The following is a 20,184-nucleotide window of genomic DNA, read 5'->3' as shown; positions in this document are numbered from 1 at the left end:
CTTCAAATATTACCACATATATAGGGACTTTCATCAATGGTCATTCAATTATGCTTTTGAAGTTTTTGCTATTCAACAGGACAATCTATTTTTGTCCTTACCAATGGAATTGGTTAAATACCAGTTCCAGGGATCATGTGACTAATATTTACTCAGCTGAAGAATCTCACTTTCCAACAGGGATTTGAAACAGGACAGGTAATACCTGATAGTATATTTAATAGGGAACAAAGAGAATGAAACCCTGGTCTCTGCCTCGGTGCCCTAAAATTACTGAAATTGTTATTTTATTGTGATAAAATTTTAACAGACTCTAAAATAAGAAAGCTTATATGTGGGATTGAAACATAGGAAAGTTTTTCAGGTATTGTGAATAAAAGAAAAGAATTCTGATAGGCAGACATGAGGATGGAAAGCATTCCTTATGGAACAAAGAACACAATCAAAGATATTAGTAGGTGTGTCTAGAGATAATGAGTAATTCAGTTTAAATTAATTATAAAGCACATTTTATTAAGATTGATAAGATAAATTGGGATCACAACATAGATCTGTTTAATCTTTAAAGGCAGACGTTGCAAATCACTAAAGCATTTATGCAGATGAAAAACATGATCAAGAGAACTAAAATAAGAATGCTGAGGCTTAATGGATTAGAACACAGAGAATCACAAGTGAGACATACCAGGACCAATTAATAATGTTAAAATAACCATATTATACATTACAAGTCTGGTTGGCCTTTATAAGAGTTTATCCAACAATGGTAAAGAAAAAATATTAAAGCAATAAGGTTTGGTTTTGGTAATGAAAAGGGAAAATGAATTATCCTTAGAGGTAAATCCCAAAGAATTTAGCAACTCCTTCACTGTAGGAAATTGAGAATTGTCAAAAATGATTATAACTTATAAGAGGTCAGATTTAAAAGTATATTTTGAATCATCTGCATAGATACCATAAACTGAAGTCATGATGGTAGATATTTAATCACAAAGTAGTAGTAGAAGACCCTGGGGTTTCACATCCTATCAAGGCACTGGGAGGGACAAAGCTATTTTAGAAGTCACTGGTTCCCAACCCAGGTGCCCCTTAACAGAATGGATAAAGAAAATGTGATATATATACACAATGGAGTATTACTCAGCTTAAAGAATGACTTTATGACATTTGCTGGTAACATGAATGGAACTGGAGACTATTTTGCTAAGAGAAATAAGCCAGTCCACAAAAAAGTCAAAAGTCAAATGTTTTCTCTGACATGTGGAAGCTAATCCAAAACAAGGGGATAATGGGTGGGGAATAAAAAAAGAATAAGATCAGAGGAGTAAACAAAGGGGAATTAAAGGAGGGAGGATGGGTGGGACAGGGAAAGTCAGTGGAATGAATCTGACCTGACTTTCCTATGTACATATATGAATATACCACAGTGAATCTCGCCCTCACGTATATCCACAAGACACTAATTAAAAAAAACTATAAGTAAATAGCAGAAAGATCTACAGACTAGAGGAAAGGGAACAGGGGTTGGGAGAAAGGGAGGGGAAGGGGAAATATTGGGGACTGAATAGAGCAAATCATATTCTGTGCTTTTATAATTATGCCAGAGTATATTCTATTTTTTACATATGGTAAAATGAACCAATTCAAAAAATTAAGTCAATGGTTCCTCTGAAGAGTGTGAATTATAGGAATGGGGGCATGGCTAGATGCCATGTAAAAATTCCAACACTGGATCTCAGCTGGGAGTGAGTTTGTCACCTCCTTCCCACCAAAGCAAACATTTGTTAATGTCTATAAACATTTTTGGTTGTCACATTGAAGTGAGTGAAAGAGTAACACAACATTAGTGGACATTGGTTTGGGTTCCTATTAAACATCCCACAACATACAGGTTTACCCTTAACAAAGATTTACCCAGTCTAACATATCAACATTCTATAGTTGAGAAACTGCAATTTAAGATGCAAACAGGTAGTGGGAAAATATGACAAAAAAGAATAATGGATAGAGGTTATAGACACAGCAAGAAGCTCTACAATAAATCTATTGACTGAACAAAAATAAAGAATAGATATGGAAAAGTTTGGCAAGAAGAGATTCTATCACTTAAGGCAGAAGTAAATAAGAGAAGAAGGACAAAGCTAATGATTCTGAATAAAAGAAAGATGAGATGTTAAGAGTTTGTTGAAATCATTCATTTTCATTTCAGCACTTACTTGGGCTTGAACCATATCTGGACTGCAGTTTATGCATGAAGATTAATTCCAGAGATTTCTGGGAGTACCAAAATTCTATAGCCTCTCTCTTCAATTAATGTTAATATTGCTTATGATGAGGGAACAAGCAGGGAGTGGGGTTGGGACATGATGTCAATATTGAAATTGTTTGACCATTTGTGTGTGTGCGCGCGCGTGCGTGTGTATGTAGAGAACAAGCTACACAATCACATTTCTTCTAAATCTTTCAACCAAATATTTTAGTTCCTACTATATGCTAAGCATTGGGAACAAAAAAAGAATATACATGTCACTTTCACTGATAGTACAAACTTCAATGGTGTAACATAACTTTATGTTCTACTGCTTATTTTTGCTCTTGCCCTTTTGGAAATCTCCTTCTTCTTTTCAAACTTTATTTTGGACCAGTCAAAATTACAAAGTTTTATTAAATTAGAAATACAAAGATTATTGTGTTTAGGAAAACAAACATTTAAGAAACTCTGTAGCATTATCCTTTCTGAACTAAGGATGTTGGATGACACTGTTAAGGGAAACAACAACAAAACAAAATTAATGTTGGTTGTCAAAAAAGGTAATGTTTAATGGTTCTATTTCATCCTTATTAGTAACAAAATACCTACATTAAACATAGTCTTTAATGATAATATTTACTAGTAGAGCATTATGTAAGAAATCAATGATTCAAGCACAAGGACCAAATCAGTATGCTCAAATCTAGTAATGCTATATTTCATAAGTGTTCCCAAACAAGCAAGGCCCAGGGTTCAGTCCCTAGTGTATACACATATATATACATAAATGTGTGTGCAGCAAATACAAAAAACGTCATAGAATTTGAAATTAAACCTAAGCATAAAGAGTGATGATAGTGGCTGGGGTTCTAGCTCAGTGGAAGAGCACTTGCCTATCATGTGTGAGGCACTGGGTTTGATTCTCAGCACCACATATAAATACACACACTCTATGTGTGTGTATGTGTGTGCGTGTGTGTGTGTGTATATAAAGAAAATATATAAAAAGAAAAAGGACTGATGATAGTGGATGGGGGAACAGTTGTTGCTCACATCTAGTTTTTAAAACTTATATATGCAAAAATTACATCTAAAGTTTCAATCTCATTCAAACTAGGGCTTAAAATCTCTTATTCCAATTCTTATTCAATTTTGAATCTCTTTAAGATTTATGAGAAAAAAATAATATTACTTTTTACCTTTTGCACAGGAACTTGACATTCAGATTCTAACACCATTGTATCATTATGACCAGATGGATGTATCATAGTTGGGCCATTCAAGAGTTGCTTGGAATCACCTGAAAACACATATTTAGAATGGTACAATCAAAGTATTTTCTAGTATTTATCCAGAATTTGCTTTTCTTTCTCCTTTCAGGTCAGACACTATGAAAACAAAATGTTTAATTTTTGGACGCATCTTAACTTTGGAATATTTTTCATCAGGGACTTGTACTGAAAAAAATAAACATTTTTCACTTGAAAGTGACCTCCTTTGTTTTCTTTTTGTTATTGTCTAGTTTTATTCTGGTCATCATAAAGTATAGTGGCATTTTGGCTGAACCAACAAAATCTATTTGCCTGTTCTTTGCTATACAGCTTTCCCAGTTTGTAGACTGACTTCAGCTCTACAGGTGCATCTTGACTAGGTCAAACCAATCACAACAATTCCATCTCCCAATCAGTAACTCATTTAAGAACAGACCAATATAGGGATCTCAGGGAAGGATGCTGGGGTGGACCATTTGAGAACAACCATAACACAGAGAACAGAGGAACTAAGATACCAGACATATCTGGCAATAATGGCTAGTGAGATGATGGTGTAAGAAATGAAAAAAATTGACTTTGAGGTGAAGAGAACAAACTATGAAATCTTGTTAATTCTCTTTCTTCGTGTGTGTGTGCGCACACACACTCATGTGCATGTTTGTGTGTGCTGGGGATTAATGTTAATCACAATTCAAGCATAATCCCATTAATTCTTAAGCTTTCATACAAATATTTCATTTATTATTATGGGCGAAGATAAACTATAGAAATAAGAGTCTGAACCCTAATCAAATCATGGCTATCTTGCTGGCTATGCATGGCAACAAAGGCAGTTTGAGCTGATTTTTCTGTCATTTGCAATCAAGAGCATCCTGATACATGAAACTTACTTGACTGCTTCTGTTTCAATTCTCTCTAGCCCTTTTCTATAGGTTCCAAATAGTGGTAAAAGTACAGAGGGGACAAATCAAAACTGAGTGGCTGTCTTTGTTAACTGATTCCAGCTCACAAAATCCTAGCCATTTATATATATTTACACATTGTAGGAATTTACACCTAGGTTTCTGTTACCAAAGAGTATCTGACCTCTTCTCTGGCTATAAATGAAGCTAAGGTTTGAAAGGAGCAAGAAACATCAAGGGATAGGAGTGAGCATAGGAAGAACAAAACACTTGTTGAAGGATGTATGAATGAAAAAAAATTTTTAAATTTGTATATCTCTATACAGCCCACTATAGTGATGTTTTCTTCTTCCTCCTCTTCCTCCTTCTTCTCCTCTCTTCTTCTTTAATACACTGATGTTTTCTCAGTTCAACAAGAAATGGGAAAATAGGAAGAAAAGCTACAGGCACAAAACTATATACCTTCTCTGCCAGGGGTGAGATATTTTTTAAAAAGTAGAAAGAGTATGTATGGCAGGTGAAGTAAATTCTAAAAATGTTTCTTGATTTTCTGACTCTTAAGTTGGCAAGTGGTAATAGTGCCATTATCACAAATTAAAATGAAAATATCACTGGGCACAATAGTGCATACCCATAATTGCAGGGAATTGGGAGGCTGAGGTGGGAGGATCATAAGTTCTAGGCCAGCCTTGGCAACTTAGAGAGACCCTGGCTCAAAACAAAAGAAAATAGATAAGTAGTGCTGAGGGCATAGCTTAATGGTACCGTGGCCCTGGGCTCAATCCCCAGTACTATGATAAAAAGGGAGGAATACCAAAATCTGGGGACTATAAAAGGAGATTTCAATTTTTACAGGATGTGTTTGAAATGCCTATATGATATTTAAGTAATGATACTCAACTGGAGTTGTATAAACATGATAGGTATGTTTGAGACATAAAAATAAGAATGGAAGTCAAAGGCACCAAGATTACATGAAAGAATATACAGTGCATCTCTTCCCAACCTTTTCCATGTCAAAATATGTAGAAAATGATAAAGGCATGGCACACCTGGGTAATGGGGAAGGCTGCTTCACACCATTCCTATGAGAGCTTAGGGGAATGCTAGCTCAGTAAGCCTGTGCTTTGGAATCTCTGGAGTAGAATAAAAACATAAGAAGCTTAACATTTAGGATATAACTCATCTGGGTAATCAGGAATACCAGTAAGGAATATTCAGGGAGATGGAATGATCCAGAAAATAGAGTCAAAGAAGCCTAGAAAGCGTGTCATGCATATAACTCTCTGGGAAATATTTTGTGTGAATGCTCCTCTGAAACCTTAAAACACTATAAAACTCACCTTTATTCAGAAACCCGTTCTTCATCTCATTCTAGAGCTCTTTAGCTGGACCAGTATCTAGCCAGTACCCTTTGGATCCACCAAAGCTTTATCCCTCCCTTTGTTAAATAAACCTACATATGTCCCTAATTTGCAGAACTCCTCATCACAATTTCTTTCAAATTTCTGTCTTTACCTTCTTTCCATCATTGACACTTAATTTTTTGCCTGCTTTAACAGTCCAACTGGTCTCCTCCTTCTCTGGTCTCTATGATCTATTCCTTCAACTATACTATATAATATTGCAGGTCCTTTGCTCAAACAAAACAAAACAAAACAAAACAAAAACTCCATTGACTACACCCTTATCATTATGCCCAAAGTATCCAGAGTCCAAGTTTTTGACAATCTTCACCTGACCTACCTTTCCAAATTTATTTCCCCACATCCCTGTTTATCCAACCAAAGCTTTAATCACATTGAATTATTAGTTGCCCAAATACTTTCACATACATTGTTTCCTCCATTTGCAATGTCTGTTAGTCTTAAAGTCTTATTTTTTCTTCCAATGCCCAACTCAAATATTAATTCTGTAAAATATGCACCTGCCTTTCTCTCATCTCCTCAAATTTAACTTTGCTTCTTTTAGTGCATGTTATTTTTACTTTATATGCATGTTATTCAATTCTACAAGTTGGCAAACTCATTAATTTACCTTTTAATTTGCTGTGAGAATTCATGTTGATATGACAATATAAATATTTGTATTAAAAAACAATACAAGTCAATGGAGATTTTCATGAGATGAGGAAAGATTAAATTATAAGGATAGTAAGATTAGTAATCTTTTGTGACCAAAAATTTAGAAAAAAAATGAGACATCTTTCATTTCATGATAGAAATAAAAATGGGGGGGGGGGAGGTTGAAGAGGTTGAAGAACACTAACTTTGTCAAACCATTTGCCAATAAGTAAACTTCAGAATAAAATTGATTACTTTTATAATTTAAGATGAGGTTTAAACAAAAAACTGATTTCAATTGAGATTAAACTCCAGAAAAGTAAATTTCTCTATTTTACACTTCAGTTTATATATCTGACATTTCCCTTGGTCATAGCGCCACCTACAGTTGACAAATAGTCAACTCTAGCATCATCCAAACTCCCCTACCCAGCATTGTTTTCCAAGGTATCAAATAAACATATAGAGGTGATAAAAAGGACTGATCCTAGTTGATGGATGGAGTGATAAACACTGAGACTTTAAAAAAACCAAGAGACTGATCCTTACTGAAGACTTAGTTATGAAGTCTGTCTTTTCACAGATGGATGTTTTCTTAAGATAGAAATAAAAGAACATCTTGTTTGCATTATTACCATTATTTTTCATTATCCTTATTCCTTTTCAAAGACAAGGTTATCATTATCACTCTTCTATAATTACATACTCTAGTGAAAACAGCAACATTTTCCTACTTTGATTTTTTTTCCTAATCAGACCTCAAATATTCAAATCTTTAAAATTAAAAACCTAAAAAAAAGGAGGACTGGTTGTGGCTCAGTGGTAGAGCACTTGCCTAGTAAGTGCGAGGCACTGGGTTTGATCCTCAGTGCCACATAAAAATAAATAAACAAAATAAAGGTATTGTGTCCATATACAAATAAAACAAAGAAAAAACAAAACAAAAACCCCACCAAGCCCCCCCAAAAAAACCTTCTACTGCTCAAAAAAAAAAAAAAAAAAAAGTCTCCCTGTTAAAAGCACCAGCTATCTTCCCATCCTTGTCACCAACAAGCTTCTTCAACGACTGATTAATATTCACTACACCCAGATTCTATTACTTTTCAACTTACAGCAGTCTGGTTTCTGGTCCAATTACATTGGCTACTCAAAAAGCTTTTGCCAAAGCAAAACTTCTCACATTGCCGATTTTAATCCTGTCTTCATTCCTTAATCCTGCTTGAATATTCTGTAATATACAATATTCTTGATGATGACTTCCTTCTACAAATCTTTCTTCTTCTTTTTCTATTTTTTGAGACACAGTCTTGTTATATTGCTCAGGATGGCCTCAAACTTCTGGGCTCAAGTGATCCTCCTGCCTCAGCCTCTTGAGAAGTTGTCCTAGATTACCTCTTTTTTTTTTTTAATTTACTAATTTCTTCTACTTTTATTGATGTTTTATTTCCTAGAATTTTGTCCTTGGCCTTTTTTCTTTCTAATCTGCACATTTTCCTGGGTATTTCCATTCATTTTTGTGGTTTTGAGTAGTTCTGCATATTGAAAATTCCTAAATCATATTTCCTGTTAAACCCTGTTAGTTCCAGAAACCCATTTCTGTTTTTTAAATTTCCAGTTAGATATTCTGTAACATCTCCCCTCCCAAACTGACTCTACCTATTGTTTATTCATTTATTGGCTTCAACAACAAGTATTTATTTCTCATTGTTCTGGAATGAGATCAGGGTACCAGCAGGTTGGAGTTCCTGCGTTATGAAGGGCCCTCTTGCTGGGTCTTCACATAGAAGAGGGTAAATTAACTCTCTGCTCTTTTGATAGGGCACTAAGCCCATTCAAGAGGACCCTCAAGACCTAGTTTCCTCTCAAAGGGCACAATGCCAAATATCATTACATTAGGAATTGGATTTTAACAAATGGATTTTGGGGTACACTAACATTCAATCCATAACCTCAAGAATTGTGCCCTAAGGGGTACAATTGTCCTTGGGATAAGAATAATAGCATAGCTAACATATATTGAGTACTTACTTGAAGAAAACCACTTATACCTTGAACTTTATATGTGAATCCTTAAGACTCTATGAAGTCACTTTTATTATTATTATAAATAAAAGGAAATTAAAGCCTTGAGAGGTTAACTGAATTTTCTAAGTAACAGTTAATGTCACAACCCTTTATAGCTCTATAGCTGTATATATAGAATTTTCTGTTTCTTAAGCATCAATCTTAGCCTAATAAAATCTTTGCTGTTGTAGTTTTGTAGTGCCGGGGATCAAACCCAGGTTCTCACACATGGTAGGCAAATGCTCTACCATTGAACACATTGCCAATCTCTAAAATCTTAATTTTGTTATGCTCCTATTCAATTATGACTGAGAACTATCATATTTTCATACTTTTCTCTGAGTATCTTAAAATCTATTTCCAGAGACAGATGACTATAAATATAAATATTTCCTACTTTGGAGATTTGTTCATTCCTCTTCCTAGGAGGCCCTTTATTGCTGCATTAGATATTTCTCTCTTGGTTGATGGGAATTGACCCCAAATTCCTAGGACTTCAAGAATGCGAAGAATGTGCTTTACCACTAAACTATACCCTCTAGCCTCTGGTATTTTTTTCTCTTGATCTCCTTTCCCTTTCCCACAATGATGAGATATATTAAGACAAAGTAGAATACTCAAAATAGTAGGGAGTTTTATACTGGAAGCAACAAAAGAGAATCAAAACCTCTCTTCTTCCTAAATCTGTGTTGTAGTAAAAACAGCTTAGAAAGTTTTTCTGCTTGAAAGCTACTTCTGCCCTTGCAAGGCCAAGTGGAAACCAGGAAACAGGAGATGTGGACAAGGAAAATTCACACCTGCCCAATCTGGGTCTAAATACATTAGTGTCTCATGGTTTAGGCATTCTAAGCTGGGCTCAGTGATAACAAGAGAAGTAAGCTTTGTGCCACACATCAAGCCCTCGCTCCCCACCACAACCAAGTTGAGACAGTTAAGGTATCTATAAAATCAAATCAATCTAACAATACAAAAATTTAGCCAATTTTGGGAGATGTTTTCAGTAAACAGGAACCACTACTAGGTAAGTTTTTCTAGCCCAAGTTTCCTTAACTGTAAAGTAAATATATAAAATAATATACACATATAAAATATATATGTGTGAATGTGTGCGTGTGGTGTGTGTGTGTGTGTATGTGTATCCAGCCTCATTTCTCTACACACATAATCTCTAAATATCTTTTCCTCATTGCAGTCTACCTTTGTTACATATGCACAGTTGTTATAGCAGCATTTCCCAAGTCTGCTAAGAACTTGGAACTTGGTAGAATGTGTTTGGGCAGTGATAAGACTTTTTTATATCACCTATCTGTCAATATATAGTATTCATGTGAAAGTAAATTGAGTATAAGCTATATAGTAACTTTTCTTTCTTTCAAATGTAATAATTATCTATGGCTATAAAGTAGATAATTTCTTTTTTTAAAACAATATATTTTTATTTTAATATTTCTTATATTTGAACAAACATAAAAATAGGTATATATTCTTTATGCTTACAGTTCTCATACAATAAAAACTAAACATTTACAAATTAAACTATATTTTTTTAATTTTAACTTTTTTTATTGGTTGTTCAAAATATTACAAAGCTCTTGATATTCATATTTCATACATTTGATTCAAGTGGGTTGTGAACTCCCATTTTTACCCTGTATACAGATTGCAGAATCACATCGATTACACATCCACGTTTTTACATATTGCCATATTAGTGACTGTTGTATTCTGCTATCTTTTCTATGCTCTACTATCCCCCTCCCCTCCCCTCCCCTCCCATCTTCTCTCTCTACCCCATCTACTGTAATTCATTTCTCTCCCTTGATTTTTGTTTCCCTTTCCCCTCACATCCTCTTATATGTAATTTTGTGTAACAATGAGGGTCTCCTTCCATTTCCATGCAATTTCCCTTCTCTCTCCCTTTCCCTCCCACCTCTCGTCCCTGTTTAATGTTAATCTTTTTCTCATGCTCTTCCTCCCTGCTCTGTTTTTAGTTGCTCTCCTTATATCAAAGAAGACATTTGGCATTTGTTTTTTAGGGATTGGCTAGCTTCACTTAGCATAATCTGCTCTAATGCCATCCATTTCCCTGCAAATTCCATGATTTTGTCATTTTTTAGTGCTGAGTAATACTCCATTGTGTATAAATGCCACATTTTTTAATCCATTCATCTATTGAAGGACATCTAGGTTGGTTCCACAGTCTAGCTATTGTGAATTGTGCCGCTATGATCATTGATGTGGCAGTATCCCTATAGTACGCTCTTTCAAGATCCTCAGGGAATAGTCCGAGGAGGGCGATAGCTGGGTCAAATGGTGGATCCATTCCCAGCTTTCCCAGGTATCTCCATACTGCTTTCCAAATTGGCCTTACCAATTTGCAGTCCCACCAGCAGTGTACAAGTGTACCCTTTTCCCCACATCCTCGCCAGCACTTGTTGTTGTTTGACTTCATAATGGCTGCCAATCTTACTGGAGTGAGATGGTATCTTAGGGTGGTTTTGATTTGCATTTCTCTGACTGCTAGAGATGGTGAGCATTTTTTCATGTACTTGTTGATTGATTGTATGTCCTCCTCTGTGAAGTGTCTGTTCAGGTCCTTGGCCCATTTGTTGATTGGGTTATTTGTTTTCTTATTGCTTAATTTTTTGAGTTCTTTGTATACTCTGGATATTAGGGCTCTATCTGAAGTGTGAGGAGTAAAGATTTGTTCCCAGGATGTAGGCTCTCTATTTACCTCTCTTATTGTTTCTTTTGCTGAGAAAAAACTTTTTAGTTTGAGTAAGTCCCATTTGTTGATTCTAGTTATTAACTTTTGTGCTATGGGTGTCCTATTGAGGAATTTGGAGCCCGACCCCACAGTACATAGATCGTAGCCAACTTTTTCTTGTATCAGATGCAGAGTCTCTGATTTGATATCAAGCTCCTTGATCCATTTTGAGTTAACTTTTGTGCATGGTGAGAGAAAGGGATTCAGTTTCATTTTGTTGCATATGGATTTCCAGTTTTCCCAGCACCATTTGTGGAAGATGCTATCCTTCCTCCATTGCATGCTTTTAGCCCCTTTATCGAATATAAGATAGTTGTAATTTTGTGGATTGGTTTCTGTGTCCTCTATTCTGTACCATTGGTCCACCTGCCTGTTTTGGTACTAGTACCATGCTGTTTTTGTTACTATTGCTCTGTAGTACAGTTTGAAATCTGGTATCGCTATACCTCCTGATTCAGACTTCCTGCTTAGAATTGCTGTTGCTATTCTGGGTCTTTTATTTTTCCATATGAATTTCATGATTGCTTTATCTATTTCTACAAGAAATGCCATTGGGATTTTGATTGGCATTGCATTGAACCTATAGAGAACTTTTGGTAATATCGCCATTTTGATGATGTTAGTTCTGCCTATCTATGAACAGGATATATTTTTCCATCTTCTAAGATCTTCTTCTATTTCTCTCTTTAGGGTTCTGTAGTTTTCATTGTATAAATCTTTCACCTCTTTTGTTAGGTTGATTCCCAAGTATTTTATTTTTTTTTGAGGATATTGTGAATGGTGTGGTTTTCCTCATTTCCAGTTCAGAAGATTTGTCACTGATATACAGGAATGCCTTTGATTTATGCATGTTGATTTTATATCCTGCTACTTTGCTGAATTCATTTATTAGCTCTAGTAGTTTCTTTGTAGACCCTTTTGTGTCTTCTAGGTATAGGATCATATCATCCGCAAATAGTGATAACTTATGTTCTTTTCCTATCTTAATGCCTTTATACAAAAAACTATAATAAAATATTTTTAAAATGCAAATTAGTTATCTTAATTTATTTAATATAAGAAATAATACTGTTTTGCTCAAATAGAAAAATGTTTTGTTCAAGAGAATCAAAATAAATCACAAATATTTGGTTTAATAGCAAAAAGCTATAGTTTCAGATTCATTTTGCTCTTAAACAATGTTTTTACTTTAATAATTAAGTGAACATTCTGAAACAATGTTTTTACTTTAATAAAATGAGAATACTTGTTCACATAGTTATCTTATTCAAACTGGCATTTATAATTTCAAGTCTTTCTTTCCTCTATGATGGTAACCAGGAATATTAACTAAGCCCTGCTAAACATGGCAGTTCTCAAACACCAATTTTAAAGATATGAGAACCTACAGATTGAAAATTGAAAACTGTCTTTCCTAAAATCTGTGATAATGACTACTGAATACAATTAGTTTTAAATATAAAATAAGAACATTTTTGACTATTTATTTGCTATTATGAAGTAGACGATTTCTAACAATGTGCTACAGTGATTATTTCCAGCCTAGAATTTATCAGATACGATTTTCAATATTTCTCAGATGTGCAATAAAATTTATGATGGCCTTAGCACTGTCATATATAAGTTTAGAAGGCAATTTCTCAGTATTTACTTGTTAGTTTCTTACCTGAAGGAGGCCAAATTTGTAAAGGTGAAATGTTTTTCACACTCTGTAAATGTTCTAATTCTTGATAACCAAATGCTGACTGGTGGTGATTTGGTGGTATGGCACACATATTTGTGATCCGATGAAGAAGAGTAGTTTTAGCAGAGCTTGTATCTTGCACAGAAGATTGCATCTGTAAAGACAAAGTTATCTTTCAGAGTTTTAATAATACAAGAAGAATAAAAGAACAGAAAAACAAAAGACAAGAATATGCTTTAATGAATAAATTTATCTAAGTCACACAAACCCATAGGTATAATTATCCTTATCATACTAATGGGGAAACTGAGGTTTAGAAAGATTAAATAACTTGACCATCATGTAGCTTATAGTCTTAGTTGCTAGTACATACAGAAAATTTACACATGTTATTAAGCAGTAGTACTTCTTAATAGTTTTAGAAGGTTTTCAAAAGGTTCCTGTGATCCACTGAAATAAAAATTGATCTTTTATACCAATTCTAGAGACCAAATCATTTCCTTTATCCTTTTGTCCTTGCTGACTTACAGACATTAGGGAAGAAATCTAAAATTATATCATGGTCAACTCAAGACTATCAACAAATTCTGATTCAGTTAACTAAACAGTTAACTGTTTATTAAATAAAAGCTGCTGAATGAAATAGCTAACATTTATTTAATGCTTACCACATGTAAGGCACCAAGCCAAGTTTTTAAATCTTGTTAACAATCCCATAAATTAGGTATAATTATTTTCTCTATTATGGTTTACAGTAGGACATAAAAATAATAGAAGTAATTTACCTTAAATCTCACACCTATTCAGTGGCAAGCTGTTATAGTACCAAGATTAATAACATTTTCTACTAAGCTTTGAGTTGTAGACAGCACACAGGTAAATCATTTTTCCCCCTCCATCTATTAAGGGGATTGGAGCAAATCAGTAGAGAAGGCAAGTCAATGAATAACACCTATATTATCCTGAGTAAACTAAATGCCATAGAAGGTGTACCTCAACAAAAATGTAGACCCAAGCCCAAGTCAGATGTTCAAGGTTAAATCAGCAAATGATCACTTTCTGAATCTACAAATATACACATTCACTCACAAACATAAATTAATATATACTCTCTTTAATCATAAATGGGCATTTTATTCCTCAGTGAGTGAGAATGAAAAAAGTTTGAACAGAGATTGTATGAAGAAGGCTTCAACAGTTTCTTCATAGTTTGACCTAATGTTTTGATTCCATTAATACTTATAGCAAGGCAGATAATTCATATTTTAGAAAGAACAACTATTTGCCTACCAAGTTAAATATTCCAACACTTCACTTGGGTATCTGAAGCCCTCCCCATTTATCTCTTACAAACCCTTTAATTCCTTACAAATGCCCTCAACTACCACATGACCCTAAAAATACCTGTTGTGCCTCATTTGCCTCTCTTCATGCTATTCTGTTTTGTTTTTTTTTTAAATAAGTCCCTGATTTGTATATCAATATCCTAATCATTTAAAACCCATTTTAAGGATTACCTCTTCTGTGAAGGCTTTCCCTCCTTCAGGCAGCATACATTCTTGCATTTTCTTAAAAAAATCATAACTATAGATTATTAAACATTCTTATATAATTTCTTAACTATGATTGCTTCCCTTTTCACAATTTAGAATTCTTTCAAGAATTATTTATTGTTCTATTTATCTCACCTAATTAAATGTTATTATATAAGTTTGCTATAATTCTTTTCTTTCTTTTTCTGTTTGTCAAGGTTTCATTATGTTTCCCAGACTGGTCTTGAACTCATGGGATCAAGTGATCCTTATTCTTCAGCCTCCTAAGTAGCTGTGACTATAGGCATGTGCCACCATGCCTGGCTGTATTTGAGATGAGTACAGGATACAAATTTTATGAGGATAACTACTTGAATTACTAGTTAAGAAAATAAAATTCTATTTTTTGATTGTTAATTACTAATCACACAAAGAAGTGCTAAACTTGGTAGCCATTGGTTATAAACTTTATCTATAGAAACCCTATCATTTTCCACTAGCTTTTGTTGAAAAAGTACACATTATTTTGTGCATATACAACTGAGTGCACACTGGGAATTACCAAGGCAGTTTTTTTTTTTGTATTCAGATTCTCAAGGCTCAGCTAAAGCTCCTATTTGTTCTACTTATCTGTTTTGACTTACATAATAGCTACATCTTATTAGAACTATTAAGCCAAATAGTTCCTCTAGTCAAAATGTTTTTAGGAAGAAATCTTTGAAACAGTTGAGCTGAAAATAGTGACAACTTTTTTTCATGTAAATAAATAGAAAACAATTTTAAGGAAAGCTATCACTATACCAATGAGTTGTAGCATATATATTGTTTTCAATTCTTAGTTATAAATAAAAGAATTAATTTACCTTTACATTCTCTTTAGGAGGTGAATCATTCTGTTTTACTCCAGTAAACTTAGGAAATATTTCTGCAAATGTACATAGATAATTTTTTCAGTATTTATCAGCTTAAAACTATCAAATTACATTTTTTCCATATCAGAAACAAAGTGGTAATTCAAAAGAATGCCTTTAATAACCTCTTATACCAAGAAATTCTTGAAGTCACAGGATTTTGCCCTGTTTGAATTAGCCAAAATTTCTAAAGGGATACCTGCTTTTTTGTTTGGGAAAAAAAAAAATCTTTTCCTATAATGGAATAGACAACCACTCACAAATTCCAACTTGGATTATGATCAGGTAAAAAAGAACAGTGTGTTACTTCACAGTAAAGAGCTTCAGTGATAGTTCAAAAAAGGAACAAGCTAAAACAGCAGAGATAACAAGATTTCAAACTAGCAGTACCAATTTACTAAAATCATCCTTTACCCAAGTAGTGATAAACATAGCCATAAGAGGCTTAATTAAAATAGTTAAAAATTTACTATAAGAGAAGGGGTAATTTATTATCTGAGAGGATAGTCTTTTATTAAAAGTGAAATTATTTGTTTTCGTGGTGAGGTTTGCTCAGCTTGTTAGGCAGTGAATATTACATCTAATTAATTTTCTCTTTACTTCCAAGCTATTTGGCTGCCTCAACTCTATAGCAACAAATGAGTTTTATAGAACTTCCTTTACCTTTAGAAATACATGTATGGTTGACATTAGCAGTAGAAAATGATAGAAAAGAGCTTTCTCTGTCAGGGTGCGAATAGGTTCTTGAACTTTCCTTATCCTACAATTGATTCTGGAGCTATCCTCCCCGATCATAAGCCTAAGTCAGTGTGGTAAAGCACCAAACTGGTAGTTACTACCTTGATCCATCTCTCCAAGCCAGCTTTCATGAACCATCAGAGCATTATTTGCTTCAGGCTCCAGGGTACCAAGGCTGGTCAATACCAAATATTATTCAAACTTAAAACATTCTAATTTTAATAATTACCTTCTGCCTCCTGAAATGCCATCAGTTTCCATTGGATGTGTTACTGTTCTTTCCTCTCCTAAAATGTTTGATGCTGGACATTGTTAAAATTGCTAAATGCCACTCAATGACATGCTTTAATTTAAGGAGTTCAAGTATTTAAAATGACATGAACCATCTTAATGTCACTCAACTAAGTATTACTTAAGAGTTGGGGTGAGGTGGAAGGGTAAGATTAGGAGACAGATTGAAAAGATTGAGGATATAAATCCAGGTAGCCTTCACATTTAAGGGAGAAATTAGTTTCCGCTTTGAACAAAAAAACAGACTTCATTAATATGATCATATAATATATGCACATCTATATATCTATCTTAATTATTCAAACATGTACCTAAACTACTTTATTCTATAACATAAACTATTAACTATAATAACATAGGACATACCACATTCTATGATTGTTTTGCCATAATTTAAAATAAAAATTTTATATTAAAGTTTTGGGGGATGTGAAATTCAAACATTGTATAACTCAGCCACAGAGCATTTGCCTCGTGCATGTGAGGCACTGGGTTTGATCTTCAGCACCACATAAAAATAAATAAAATAAATAAAGATACTGTGTCCATCTTAAAAAAAAAAACACTAATAAATCTCATTCTCTGAACATTATACTAAAGCCAATAAAAGCCCAAAGCCCAAAGGATGAAGTGACAAATTTACCTGAAATTTTATCCAGGTAAAGAAAAATTGTGAAGTGGTATCATAATTTACATTGAGTTTTATTTGTGTTTAATTGTATAACAATTGAAATTAAACATGTCTAAACACATTCTATTTTATACCAGTTAAGTATTTGAGCTTATATACAGACAGTTCTTAAGAGTTATTTCTTATAAGGTTTCAATCAAAAGCACTACTATTGATGAGCAGCTCCATTTGATTTTTTTTCTACCTAAGTTTGTTAGTCACAGGATTAAAACTACTAGTTATATTCTTCTCTATTATACTACTTAAGGTTGTTAAGCATTAAAAAACTCTTGGTAGAGTGCATGTGCATACTAGCAAATCCTAAACAATACAGGATATATGCATTGGGAATTAATTTAATTTTCAAGTCTTATCTACATCTGTGATCTAAAATTTAACAATATTTGACAGTTAATGAAAAATAATTTTTTCTTTTAAAATAAAAACTAATTTTTAAGGTTTTATATTTATAACACAGTTGACAATGTGTGTGTTGTCGTAATTGTTCTCAATTTAATTGATGTCTGATCTAAAGCTTAATGGTGAAAACATGTATGTATGCTTTTAATTTTGAAGGCTAGGAACTCATGAGTAAACATATATGCAGTTCTAATTAATGTGCTTTTGGAAGGCAGTTAGGTAAGATTTGAATGAGATGCAGAGTACTGAGTTGTAGGCCATCATTATTCATCTACATATAATCATTAAGATATAAATCAGACATGCTACATATGTTATGTGGTCTTGATACTTTAATTGAAGTTTTTTGATACCTTTTGCTAAGTTCAGATTTCAGGGTATTAATTTTTATAGTTCTGAGCTTTAGTTCTATATGTCAGAAAATTAAGGTGATACCCTTAAATTTTTTAACAGAACTCTAATTAAAATACAAGATGGAATGGTGGAGATCTGGTTGAAAGTCTCATTCAATACCCATCACGTATCAAAGCACTGAGACTGGTGTTCAATATTATTAAGTCAATTACAACTAAAAATCCTGAAAAGCTGAATAGAAATTTAATACCATAATGTACAAACAGAATAATGTTATATATAGCAGAAATAATTACTAAAGATTTTTAAATTAGAAAAACAAATATACTTCCACAGGACAGGGTATAAAAGTGATTGGAAGTCATTATGTGATGGTTCTGCCTCCTTACTTTATAGGAAAGAAAACAGATCCAGAGATGTTAAATTATTTGCCCAAACTTATCAATCAAATTATGCTCTATTGATAAAAAGCAAGCAATTGAATCCTAGTTACTCAGGAGACTGAGGAAGGAGGATGGCAAGTTTGAGGTCAGCTTGGGCAGTTTAGCAAGATCGTGTCTCAAAATAAAAAATAAAAAAGCCTAAGGATGTAGCTCAGTGGTATAGTGCCACTGGATTCAATCCCCAATACTACAATATATTAAACAAACAAACAAACAAATGGGTTAGGGATGTACCTCAGTGATAAAGTGTCAAGAATGCAGTGGGACTGAGCAAGCAATTAGTTTTATACTAAAAAATTCATTCCCCAATTTTCATTGAAGAGTTTGGTAGTTATTTGAATATTAAGAACAAAACTAATTACAAACTACCAACTCCTTTTACTAATGGCCTTTCAATTAGAATTAGAGAGTGAAAAACAATAAACAATAAAACCACCAAAACCCCCTAAATAGTGGTTCTTAAACATGACAGCATCTTAGATTCTCCAAAGATATTTTTACCAGGATGCATAGTTGGCTTTACTTCCCATTCAATTAATATATATCTATATATATATATATATAGATATATAGATATGCAGTATTTGTAAAAAGTTTTATAGATGAGGGCTGGGGTTGTGGGTCACATGTAGAGCACTCGCCTAGTACATGGGAGGCTTTGGGTTTGATCCTCAGCACCACATAAAAATAAATAAAGAAAATAAAGATATAAAAAAGTTTTATAGATGATTCCAATGTGTTGCTAAAATTGAGAAGCACTAATCTTGATAACCTGTTTATTCAAGAAGATTTAGTTTGAATAGAAAATTTAAAAACTCATAGGGCAGAAATGACTATTATTCTAAGACCCCAGGCTCAATATGGACCTCAATATATAGAAGGCTTTTTTTTTAAAAAAAATTATTCTTTTTTTTTGGGGGGGGTGGGTAGGGAGAAGAGTGTGAGAGTGTCCAACCCAGGCCTTCATACATTCATACATATTGCACAAATACTCTACTATCAATTTTATTCTTCTAGCCCTCTGAACCAAAACACTTTAATTGCTGAGAAACTTAATCATATTCTTGTCACTTCTATAGAAGACCTAGCTTATAGTACTAAAGACTAATTTATTTCTACTTTGAAGTTACCAATAACTAAGGTTAAAAAATGTTATTTTAAAAACTAATAAATCTCGGGGCTGGGGTTGTGGCTCAGCCACAGAGCATTTGCCTCGTGCATGTGAGGCACTGGGTTTGATCTTCAGCACCACATAAAAATAAATAAAATAAATAAAGATACTGTGTCCATCTTAAAAAAAAAAAAACACTAATAAATCTCATTCTCTGAACATTATACTAAAGCCAATAAAAGCCCAAAGCCCAAAGGATGAAGTGACAAATTTACCTGAAATTTTATCCAGGTAAAGAAAAATTGTGAAGTGGTATCATAATTTACATTGAGTTTTATTTGTGTTTAATTGTATAACAATTGAAATTAAACATGTCTAAACACATTCTATTTTATACCAGTTAAGTATTTGAGCTTATATACAGACAGTTCTTAAGAGTTATTTCTTATAAGGTTTCAATCAAAAGCACTACTATTGATGAGCAGCTCCATTTGATTTTTTTTCTACCTAAGTTTGTTAGTCACAGGATTAAAACTACTAGTTATATTCTTCTCTATTATACTACTTAAGGTTGTTAAGCATTAAAAAACTCTTGGTAGAGTGCATGTGCATACTAGCAAATCCTAAACAATACAGGATATATGCACTGGGAATTAATTTAATTTTCAAGTCTTATCTACATCTGTGATCTAAAATTTAACAATATTTG

At 33.4% G+C, this 20,184-nt stretch overlaps 1 protein-coding gene across 1 annotated transcript in view; it reads right to left on the bottom strand.

Annotated features, from left to right (window-relative positions):
• Positions 1–20,184, bottom strand: part of Brdt (bromodomain testis associated) — a 48,573-nt gene that overhangs the window by 5,436 nt on the left and 22,953 nt on the right. Inside the window, exons 12-14 of the mRNA XM_046462487.1 lie at positions 15,401–15,462; positions 12,988–13,159; positions 3,451–3,551 (exon numbers count right to left, since the gene is read on the bottom strand). Coding sequence (XP_046318443.1) covers positions 3,451–3,551; positions 12,988–13,159; positions 15,401–15,462 — 335 coding nt within the window. The remainder of the gene's footprint in view (positions 1–3,450; positions 3,552–12,987; positions 13,160–15,400; positions 15,463–20,184) is intronic.

This window comes from Marmota monax, unplaced genomic scaffold, assembly GCF_021218885.2.
Source record: "Marmota monax isolate L192 unplaced genomic scaffold, Marmota_monax_Labrador192_F-V1.1 WCK01_AAM20220418_F8-fsc00070, whole genome shotgun sequence".
Classification (NCBI taxonomy): domain Eukaryota; kingdom Metazoa; phylum Chordata; class Mammalia; order Rodentia; family Sciuridae; genus Marmota; species Marmota monax.
The sequence above is the reverse complement of the archived record's forward strand: the minus strand, read 5'-3'. Positions and strand labels throughout refer to the sequence as shown.